We start from the raw sequence: 11,366 nt of genomic DNA, 5'->3' as shown, positions 1-11,366 counted from the left end.
TGTCTTTAAAGCCCCTGCAAACAGACAGTAGATGACTTTGAGATTCTCCCTAAGTGACTGTCTGGTTGCTGCCTTTACGCTGTCACTGTTGATTGCGGGGCCTAATAGACTTTGTATCTGCCTTTTTGTGCCTGCTTTTATCTGGGAATTTCGGTGGAGCATTTACCTAACGCAAAGCCCAAGACAAACAATTCCCAGTGCGCGACTGGGGCTGGGAACCCAAATATAACTGCATGTCAGAGCTGCTATCTAGAAGAACACCCGGAGGAATTTATGACACTTTCCTAAGAGTATCCTGAATGATTCTCCACTGATTTTTCCTCCCCCCGCCTCCACCCCGAGCCCTGGCTCCGTTTGCAAGTTACAAGGACGCAGCAAACATTCCTTGATCTCTTTGTTCTTCTCTGCCCATGTTGCAAAAGTACCAGCAAGGTGATGTGCCTACCTGGTAATCCATTGATCCTAAGGCTTGCAGCAGCAGGTCTCTTTGCCTTGGAATTTTCCCTTGGAGGATTATTGAAAAACAAGAAAAAATACCCAGAACATCATTATATTGGGGTGACCCAGACCCTTGGCTCTGAAGCCTCCCAGACCCAGAGGTTCAAAGTTAGAAGCACTGGAAACTGTATCATTTGAACCCAGGCCAGGATCCAGAATTACAGCTGAGAAAGCTAAGTAAGAAGGGTTTCATCATCGCTGACTGGTAACGCCCTTAAAAATCAGGCTCTGGAGCTCGTGGTATTGTCTAGTTATGGAGGGATGTTAAGGCACGAGCCAGAAGAATAGGAAAATGAAAGATAGGAGGAGAACGGAAAGTTCACAAAATGTTTCTTTTAGACGCTCTCCATACATCGCTCTTGCCTTGATAGAGACTATGATGGAAGACATGGCGTGTAACAGTTGTTCACTAGCCCTATGTAACAAATATGCCCCTGCCAATCAAAAACTTCAGTTATTACTATTTGGCCCATTTTATAGTGGGAAATGGGATTCTGCTAGTCCCTGTGGCTTTCCAGTGTACGAAGACCCGATGGTTGTCTGTTTGCACCCAACTTGTGACTGCCCTGGGACTCATTGACTTAAATATAATTAAAAGAAAAGAGGCGGGGAGGGTTGTGGGGGTTTTTTCAATCAGTGAAATTTGGCCTTCAGTTCTCTTGGTGCGTGTCTAGGGAAGGCAATGGGGTGATACTGCTATAATTCAATGTGTACTTAATTAATGTGTTGTCTTTTACATCAGAAAGTCATATTCTTAATAATGCTATTTACGTGGACATTGCTGCGCATAGCCATGGTAGGAAGCAATGCCAAGCCACGGGGGTGGAGCACTGCAACTCCTACCAAAAGGCCAGACTGTGCGGAGAGCCAAGAGTGCTTTGAGATCCAGTTAAACCAGGATGAGCCCAGAGACAGAGCTAGTGAGGAGGAGGAGGAAGCAGTGCAGGAACATATCACTGCAGGCTTTTACCAGTACGTATTAATTTTCTTGTTTTTGGACCCTGAAACCAAGTCCAGCGGATGCTTGAGAAGCACCTCCTCCCCTTTTGCTGAAAGGCTGACCTTCACCAGGCAGAGAGAAGAACGTGTCTTCTGATCCACTCAAGGGCTCCAAGTGCAGAGCTCAAGGGGCAAGGGCCTGGAGGGGAGGTCTTCTGGTGGAAAGGCAGGAGGACCAAGAGGTGCCTGAGAAAATCATGATAAAAGCTGTGTTTTGGACTCTATATAACAAAATGTGCACAGAGGAAAAAGATGTTAGAGCATTTTGCAAATGTTAAGCATCCACGACTTTGAACTGAACCTTCAGGTGTTCCTGCTTAAAGGGAGTAACTGATCTTGTTGAAAGAGCTGACACAAGTACCACAGTGCATTGTGGACCAAAACACACAAGTATACCCTGGCATGAACAATTCAATTTGGGGCAGGGGAGTGGTGCAGGTGGGGAAGGAGCCTGTACTATGAGTACCCTCCACCCACCCCTTACTAAAGTGTCAGGCTAGCACAGAGGTTGGCAACGTTTTGGGGCAGAGTGCCAAAAACACCCACAACCTCGACTTGTAAGATGTTGCTGTGCCAGGGGCAGACAGTGGGAGAGCCGTGAGGGTCCCAATTCTTGTTATGGCAGCACAGCCCTGACCCCTTCCCTGCCGTCCAACGCAAGGCACGAGTGCCAAGCAAAATGCCTCTGAGTACCATGCTCTGGCACCCGTGCTGGGGGTTGCTTGCCCCTGGGCTAGCATGTCATGGTACCCATCCACTCTGCTCCAGTGGAAAATGGACTTTCTCCTGAGTCTCCATGGACTCTCTCCATGTGGCCTGCTCTGTGCTTTATGCAGCAGAAGTCAGAGCAGCTCCTTCTGGCTTTAAATGGCTTAGAATTATTTTGGTTTTGTCACCGCTTGGCAATAAACTTTCTTCAAAGGGCTTTGAATGTCAAGGGTAGGAGGGAAGGGCCTCAAGGAACTAGGTATGTCTAGTGTGGAAAAAAGGTGATTAAGCTGAGGGTCACGATAGCAGCTTTCAAATGTTTGGGTGCCTGCCGCAAGGAAGATGGAAGAGATGGTTCTCTCCTCTGCACTGAAACTGTGGCAAAGCCGATTTAGATCAAATCTTAGGGAAAACTCACTAATTGTAAGAAGAGCAGAACAAGGGAATTAGCTGCCTTGTGAAGTCGTGGTACCTCCTTCAGTGGGATTTTCAATAAGAGGCTGTATCATCTGGGATACAGGACAAGGCAGCCCTAGGAACCCACCCACCAGCACCTAGTCAGAAACCATGGTTACAGTTCATTTAAAAATCACATCTAATCCAAACGTGGTTTATCCACAAAGTTGCACAAATAAATGCAGAGCAGCACACTGCCCAACTTAAAGGCTCACTATCAAACTATGATCTGATGGCCCCCATCACCTTTGTGGTATCTTTTGTGCTGCATTGTGCTGTGTTGTGTATTGTGCTGTGTATTGGATTGAGTTGTGTTGGTCCTGGTGGAAGGATCAGACCTGGAATTACACACATTATCATCCCCGCACTGTGCAAGAAGCCTATTGCACTGGATTCCTGGGGCATTTTCTGAATGTTGCCCAGAGCCACAATCCCGTGCAGCTGGACACGCCTAATGATCACTTCTACCATGGATTTGCCACCACCAATATGACTGCCACTGCTTAATAGCAACTGGTGCTTGTGACTGTTCAGAATGCAATCATCACCCATTTCTTCGCTTTCAAAGGCCCTCTCATTTTGCGGTGGCTGTACAGAAGGACAGGGACACGCTCGGCATACAACCCTTTTCATGTGGTTTCGGTACCCCACTGTCACGACGGGTGATTCCAGATGTGTCTAGATCAATCTCCCCCACTTCGCATTTGTTTCTTATAGGCCCAGACATACTGCTCCTCAATGTGCAACTGGTCAGGCTGCCTGCAGTGTCTGCATCATTCATTGCACCTCAGTTTTCCTATTTCCAACCCTGCATGATTGGCTGCTGTGGCAGATGCTTCAAATTCTGCAAATGCAGAGGAACAAGGAACCCTGTCTCTGAAACCCTCATGAGAAATCCCCTGGGTTTTCATCCATCCTTGTGATGCAGAAATGATGGAGAGGGAGAAAAGTGGCAGGAAAAAGAGGAAATTATGGTGTGGACCAGATGGAGATAATTTTTTAAAAAAAGAAATGGCACAGAAATAGAAGATTGTGGGGGTAAAACAGAAGTGTTAGACTCTGATTCCTGATCCCTCTTAATTTCCTGAGAGAGAGGTTGTCTCACAGTGTGCTAAAAACATGTCCTAGGGAGGCACTGGACAGTGGCGCAAGGGACACCAAGATGCCTGCTCAGTGCTCACTTTATTGCTGGTGCAGCCTTTCACTGCGTGTGCAGAGGAGACATGTCGGTGTGCTCTAGCAAGCTGCAGTGTCATGGGCCCAACATTTTAGGCTGGATGTGGCCAGAGTGAAGGTTACAGGAACTTTTTCAGATAGGTTGGAAGTACATCAGTTATGAATAACAGAAATAACTAAGATGTGTATAGCCTTGTGAGATGGAGTCAGCAGCACCCTGATCTCAAGGCAACTCCTTTTTGCACAGACAACTCTGGCACTATATTTAGAGAGAGAGTGAGTGGCAACCGTTGATCCTTTTGGATCATGGTGTATGCGTGAGAGGTCACCCAGACCTTCGACACATCTGCCTAGCAGAAGTATAGAGGAGTGGAGGCTGCTCAGACCTTCCACCCCCACTTTAGGTCACTGAGACAGAATCCAAAAGCAAGACAGGGTCCAGACATTTGGTGCCTCGATGGCTGTACTTGCATGAACATCCAGGAATTGAATTGGAGTCTCTTGTATGGCAGGAAAAGAGTCTACCAAGCCAGAGGAGACTCCAGCCCTGTATTTAGTCCTGATACAATAGGACAACGCTTCTCAGCCAGGGTGCCATGGCTGTGAGATCCTTTTAAAGGTGCTATGGGGTGTCATGCAACTATTAGCACTGTTAGGTGTGCAACTACCTACACAGGATGCAAAAGCAAAACCCAGAGATTTCAGCTAGGAACCCACAGTGTCATCCTGACCTGTTGTTGTCTCCCTGAGTTCTTTGCAACAGAAGAATTGCGCTATTATTTTTCCATAATAAAAAATGAGTGAAAGCTAAGAAATGGCATGGTTTCAAGGGGGGGGAGGGTCCCCTGGGGCTAACAAGGGGTGCCTTGAGTCTGAAAAGGTTGAGAGCCACTGCAAGAGGACGTTACATGTCGCTGCTAATGCTCCAAATGAAGTTGGCAGAATATTACGACAGCACAACTGAGGAAATTGCATATTGATGTTAGACTGTCTTTGTGCTGGATCATATTGGTGGCATTCAGTGAAAGGCTAGCCATGTCATCATACCCACCAGTGACTTCGGTCCCACAGTCACCACCTCCTTTAAAATACCTCAAATGGACAGACTGCTACCTGATATGTTTTGTCACATGTATTTCTGATTTAATGCAGCTCACCATCCAGGTAAATATAAACATAACCCTGCAATGCTAATGTAACTTTGTCTTTGCATGTTCAGGCAGTGAAAAATAAAACTGGTCTTGCTTGAAGCTCTGGAAAGACTTGTTTACTGAGCGCAAAGATAGATAGGCCTGAAGCACCGACAGGACTTTATGCTTCAGATCCTGCCATCCTTGTGTAATAAATATACATTATGAAATGCTAATAGGATGTGTTGTACCTGCTTCCTCTTGCTGCATGTATTTTTATTAATGGAGAAACCAACCATCTCGATCTCCTGAGCCTTCCTCATTACGAGGCAGCTTTGGTGATCAGTCCTGTGAAGAATTCGCTCTGCAGTTTTCTATTTCTTCACCCCAGCTTTATTCTAGGTTTAGGTACCAAGGCTGGGGGCAAATAAAAAGGGAAGCTCATCCTCAAAAATTTCACAGATGAGCAAGTCAGTAAGGAAACCTGGCTTTTATGGAACAAGGTTTCTGACAGTGGTGGTGTGAATAAACCCTGCAATTCCCTGGATTTCAAAAGGAAAATAATGTGGCTGTTGATATATAGGGAGGTAACATGTTTACTCTTGCTATCCCTACAAAAATGTGAACTCTTTGATTTCATCATCACACTCTTTTCAGGGCTGGGACTTCACTCAGCTAATTAAATTTGGATTAGACATTAAATAGATGAGACTCTCATATGAGAATATAGATAAAAACACTTATTAAATCAGTAGATAAGCTATATGTGATGCAGAGAGGCATTAAGTAGACAAGTATGTATGATAGGGGGAGAGTAAATAGGTGTGTGTGTAGACATTGATCATCTAGATCAGGATGTATAAAGCAAGTAGGTAAATATGTGCAGAGCTAGATGAACATGCATAAGATATACAGAGACTTAAAATGTGTGATAAATATGAGTGTATATAAATGGCAGAAAAATGTAGAGAAAGTAAAGTAGGGGTAAATAGATATGAATGTGATTGATGAATCATGCATGGATAGCTTTGTACATGATAGAGAGATACATTAGACAAATAGCATGTATAAAACAAATAGAAATATATAGGATAGATTAAATGTTTGAGATATAAATGAGATGAGTGTATATGAGATAGGTTAGCCAGAGAACCATCCAGTGGGGAGGCTGGCATATTGCACTGATGATAAGTAAGTTTGGGATATAGTCAATAGATCGGATAGGTAAATTAGAGTGTATAGAGAGGTAAAGCAGATATTGGGCAGGTACATTAATCTGGTGGACAGAGTTGGTAGACAGACAAAATGGATAGCTAGCTGCAAGAAGACAGGTGTATGGAGAAGACAGGTGTGTAACTAAATATGGGTAACAGCTGTATGAGTAGGTATTTGGAACAGATAAAGATAGGCTATACAAATAGAGAAGTATGTATAACACGTGTGGGGTGGGTAGAAAATTTAGATATGGGGTAAGTGCCAGGTCTCATATATGTACCAGGTAGACAGGTAGCTGAATATATGTGGAATAAAGAGAGAGCCACCTAAATGTATAGGTACGGAGACAGCAGCTACCTGAGGACCAAGCAGTGCTCAGCTTTGACTAGGGAGTGAGGAGCTGCGTTCATGAGCAAATGTCAAAAATGCCAAGAGAACCATAAACGAAAACTTTTGAATGTGCACAAACCCGAGATGTCCCAGCAGATCATGCTCATGCCTATCCCGACCCTTAGTCCCCGACTATTGCTGCTTCGTTACATGCTGGTGTCCTTCCCTCCTTCATCCTGTGATTCTGCAGTGCCCTATGGCTGTATTCCTCCCCTCATTGCAATACGGGATTTTGACAGGAACATCTTGTTAATGTATTTGTGTTTCCAAAGCACTCATGTTTCCCTGAGTGCACCTTGGAGCTCTATGGTCCTGAAGCCCTTTGAAGTGGTGAGCTCTTCATGTTCACCTGTTGGAGAGCTCCAGATGGCCAGAAAGGCCTCTCTGCTGGCATGTGTTAGTGAGCAAAGACCGAGTGGTCCAAGCCTTATTCGTGCTTCAGGTATGTGACAGCTTTGGTTTAAAGCACCTGCGTTTTGAGTCATGGGGGCTGCTTGTACAGCTTGGTCTAGGGCTTCACCGAGTGCAGAATAAGCTGTGGGCCCTAGGAAAAGATCCCAGTGACAAATGCTCAGGGACTGTCAGCATCACCTCTGACCCTTTCAAACTGTCTAGTTTCCTTAATTCCTGGGCTTGAGTGGAGTTTGGAGTGAGTAGCTTGAGGCATGTTTCATGGGGGTGGTCCTGGGTTTGGCTTGGAAGAGGCATAGCAAGGCTGAAATCTCCAGCGCCTGCCTCACGCAGTCACCTTTGAACATCTCTCCCCTGAACTGATCCCCTTCATTTTTGTTTCTAAAAACCTGCTCCTAACTCATTTATGGGCTCTTGAAAATCCTGACATTAATCTCCCCTACTCAGACAGGTGTCACTTTGAAGCCTGCAAACTAAATTCCTTTGTGCTTCTAAAGGACATTTCTTGTTTCATATGAGGATTGACTTTTGTTTCTTGTCTGTTAGCACGTGGATTTTCCAGAACCTCTTAAACTGCCATGTGTGAGTTGGGCTGACACCCAGGAGCAAAAATGTCTTTACACGAAGTTTTGTTGCACCAAGTTACACCTGGCTGTGGGCCTTGCTGCCAGGAGAAGATGGCTCTGCGTTTGTTTAAATAAATTGGGCTCAGCTGTGCAATCTCTGCTCACATGGTGAGCATTTAAACCCATAAGTAGCTCTGCTGATCTCCACAGGAGGATTTGTGGGGAAGAGTCTCTTCAGGAGAACTTTTTGCAGGAAATGAAAAAAAAAGTCCATTTTCTTTTCTAATTTAATGTTCCTAGAGCCGTTGTGGAATCTCTGTCCTTGGGAGGTTTCAAGAGGAGGCCAGACAAACACTTGGATGAGATAATTCTGCCTTGAGCAGGGGTTTGCACCAGATGACCTCCTGCAGTCCCTTTCAGCCCTGTTTTTCTACAAGTCTATGATTTTTTTTTCAAAGCAAATGGACCACTTTCTAAACTGCTTTTTTTTTGTTTTTTGTTTTAATTGGAAAAAGTGGGAACTTTGGAAGAAATGGCATTTTTACAAAATTCCAATGAGGGGGGAAAAAGGCTATTTTTCCTTTGGAAAGAAATGTTTATGTTTAACAGTTCCACTATTCGAAGCATGTTCAGAGCGGAATGTGGCCGCTCGTTTGTTAATAAGAGTGCAGCTCGCTGAAGCCATTCTCACAATATTGAGTTGCAAAAGGAGATTTTATTTGTGGCTGTAGATGCTTTACGTATGAGCTGCAGATTTACCAAAGTTTACTTAAAATGGTTTATTTCAAGCTAAATTTGAGTGGGTTCTTTCATATCTTTTGGGTGTATGAAAAGGAAAATATTTTGAAGCAACCAGCATAAAAGATGCTTATGTTCAAACAAATCTATGAAGCGTGTGTAGGCAGTGCCGTTCTTAACGCCGTTTGATAAACAAATTCTTACTTTGCCGAATCGCTGTGTATTTTTTTTTGCAATTCTTGTATAAACCCTTTTTATGAGCTTTAATATCTTGGCTGTTTGATGGGATTGAGTAAAATTTTCACATGCAAGTTGCCAGTTTGGATCAAACTGTTGTCCCAAAATCTTGTTTTAAGCCGCAAAGTCATTTTATTTTTATATACAATGGTGAAATAAAATAATAGGGCCTGAATCTGTGCCTGTTGCAAATAATGGCAAAATCCTCATACACAGACTCGATGTGATGGCTATCTGTTTGCCGGGTTCCAGGGGCTTTTATTGCGAGTTTGCTATGTTATGTTAGGGCATGTCCGAGTGTTATTTTTCCTATACAGATTCAGTGTTGAAACATCCTTTTAATTTAAATGGGACTGACTGTATGTCGTTTGCTGAGTTCCAGGCAGCAGATAATGACAAACATGTAGCCTGGTGTTAAAATGACCAGAGCTTTCTTTAGGAACCACTGAAACCCAAACAAACAGGTTGTCCTTGAAGACCGGACCTGACTGTTTTGCACTGGAGCCCTTTGCGGGTATGGGAACCCATGGCCCTATCCGCTGAGTAAAGACACAGCTGGACCTGGACTGTTTTACACTGGAGCCCTTTGCTGGTATGGGAATGCATGGTCCCATCAGCTGAGTAAAGACACAGCTGCTGATGCTTGGTAAATGGCAATAATTCCCTTGAAGATACTAACAGAGTTAAACCCTAACTCAGTATCTCACTAGATTGGGTTTATGCCCGTTCATGGGGGACAGCAGAGGACCCTGCACTGTCAGCCCTTCACCTCCCTGCACCAGTAGTGCTGCTAGTCGCAGCAAGGAGCCACACTTAGACACAGAGCTGAAACCTGCCTGCACCTAGGAGCTCTGGGGGACAGTGAAAGGGGACCAGCTGACCTGTACTTGAGCTACTGCCAGGCGGTAGGATACAGGGAGTCTGTTGCCATGGCTGCTCGCAGAGCGCTGGCCTGACAACCTGATGCCCCAACAGCTATATTATTCTTGCTATTCCATGTGGCAATATTACCTCCTCTGTAAAGTGCCTTGAGAACTACTGATGGAAAGTATTAGCAACAGTAGCATATTACTTTACTGTAAAGTGCTTTGGAAATCGGTGGAACAGGCAGGTACTTTATTCCCTTGAAAAAGCAGTGAGCCAGCCACTAGAGAGGATCAACTCTGCTCTGCAAAGAGCCTGGTTGCTGATGTTTTTTCAAACCTCTTTCAAGCCAGTTCGCAGATTGACACTGTGGTGATAAGAACCACTTTTCAGGGCCCAAAGTCATTTTTTTTCCATTGGCCACTGGTCCAGTTTTCTCCAGAATGACCAGACCTCAGGATGCCTGTCCTGATAAGCACAGCCTGGAAATCTAAGTGCAGAGAAAGGATCTAGCCCTGGTGTCCAGCTGTTGTGTGCAAAGTCTTGGAGCTGACAGGCCCTTTACCACAATACCACAGTTTAAACCAGCCTCAAGCTTTGGTTAGGCACAATGCTTTGAAAATAGCAAGGCTTCCTCCTAGGGTATGAAACCAGGGACCATGAGAAAACATGTTAAAAATAACACAGAAGTGCTAAAGAAAATTAACAAAAAGGAAACTCAGGGTTAAGGACAGGCATTCTCTTGCCCTGATGTATGGTTATTAATGCATATGTGGTAGCATAGAGGAGCCGGGTCTGTTTCCCTCTGCATGGAAGGTTATTAGTGCCCACGGGTCCAATATGTAGCTTGTGCATGAGAATATATGTATATATATTACGAATATATTAAGAAATTACAAAGCAAAGGAGGAAAAATAATCCTCCCCTGATGGCAGGAGATGTTTCCTTGTGGTGTTGGCATCTGAATCATGCCCTATAGCAAAATGGCATGAGGACCAGGAAAACGTGGCTGCCAAGACTAGCAAGCTGCCTGGCAGGCTTCAAGCCCAGAGAAGAGCAAGGGGTAAATGGCTTTGAAGGTAAATAGGTCTTTGCATGTTTTTATTTAGTTATTTTTTCTCAGCACCAGGTATTGCTGCTGCGGCGGATGTGCTCGGAGAGCTGAGAGAAGCTCCCATCTTTTGGCCGGAGCAAGAAGAAGGAAGGATGAAGGGATCTAGCGGAGACTTTAATAGTCGCTGCTAACAAGAGGCCTATCTGGGGGTTGGGGACAGTTTGAAGGCTTCTTCTATGGAAATACGTGTGTGTGTGTGTGTGTGTGTGTGTGTGTGTGTTGTGTTCTCCTATGGAAATACATATGGGGGTGTGTGCGTGTTCTCCTATGGAAATAGGTGTGTGTGTTTACAGAGCATACCTGGACCTGCAGCTTCACCTTCCCTGCACTCTCCTTGGTCTGATTCCCCGGGGAGGCAGGGAATGGGGCTGATCCGGGCCCCCAGGTTCCCCAGCCGCCGCCTGCAAAGGTGCTGGAAGGAGCCGGCCCTGGTCCCGGCGCTGCTGGGCTGAAAGCTGCTCACACACCGCTGCGTGGCCGGGGCAAGGGGTGGGGGGACTCTGGGGCGCTGGCGATGCCTGGGGACCCCGCGACCCTGCTTGATCCCCAGGCCCAGCCAGGGGCCTCTCCCGGGAAGCCTGGGCGGGAGTCGGAGGCGTCCGCAGAGGCGCAGCAGCACAAGGCGGCGCGGGTCCAGCGCAGAGGGATTTTCAGAGCCGGCTCCCCAGCAGGTTTCTCCCCCTCCCCAAGAAGTTTCACTCAAAAGCGGTCGGAAGCCTCCTCCCTCCCTCCCTCCCGGACGTGGTCCCGGGGCCCCAGCAGCGCCCCCCGCCCCGCTCCGCGTTGCCATCGCGGGCAAAGGCTGGGCCAGGGCGCGCGGCGCGGCGCGGGGCTGCGCGGGGCGGGGTTGCCGCGGGGACCCCG

The 11,366-nt window shown here is 46.1% G+C and overlaps 1 protein-coding gene across 1 annotated transcript in view; it reads right to left on the bottom strand.

Annotated features, from left to right (window-relative positions):
• Positions 1-10,060: 10,060 nt before the first annotated feature.
• The window catches only part of PITX1 (paired like homeodomain 1), a 15,608-nt gene continuing 14,302 nt past the window's right edge, over positions 10,061-11,366 (bottom strand). Inside the window, 1 exon segment of the mRNA XM_025196016.1 lies at positions 10,061-10,080. Within this exon segment, the coding sequence (XP_025051801.1) occupies positions 10,061-10,080 (20 nt within the window).

This window comes from Alligator sinensis, unplaced genomic scaffold (genome assembly GCF_000455745.1).
Source record: "Alligator sinensis unplaced genomic scaffold, ASM45574v1 scaffold111_1, whole genome shotgun sequence".
Lineage (NCBI taxonomy): Eukaryota > Metazoa > Chordata > Crocodylia > Alligatoridae > Alligator > Alligator sinensis.
Note: the sequence above shows the minus strand (reverse complement) of the source record. Positions and strands in the feature narration are given on the sequence as shown.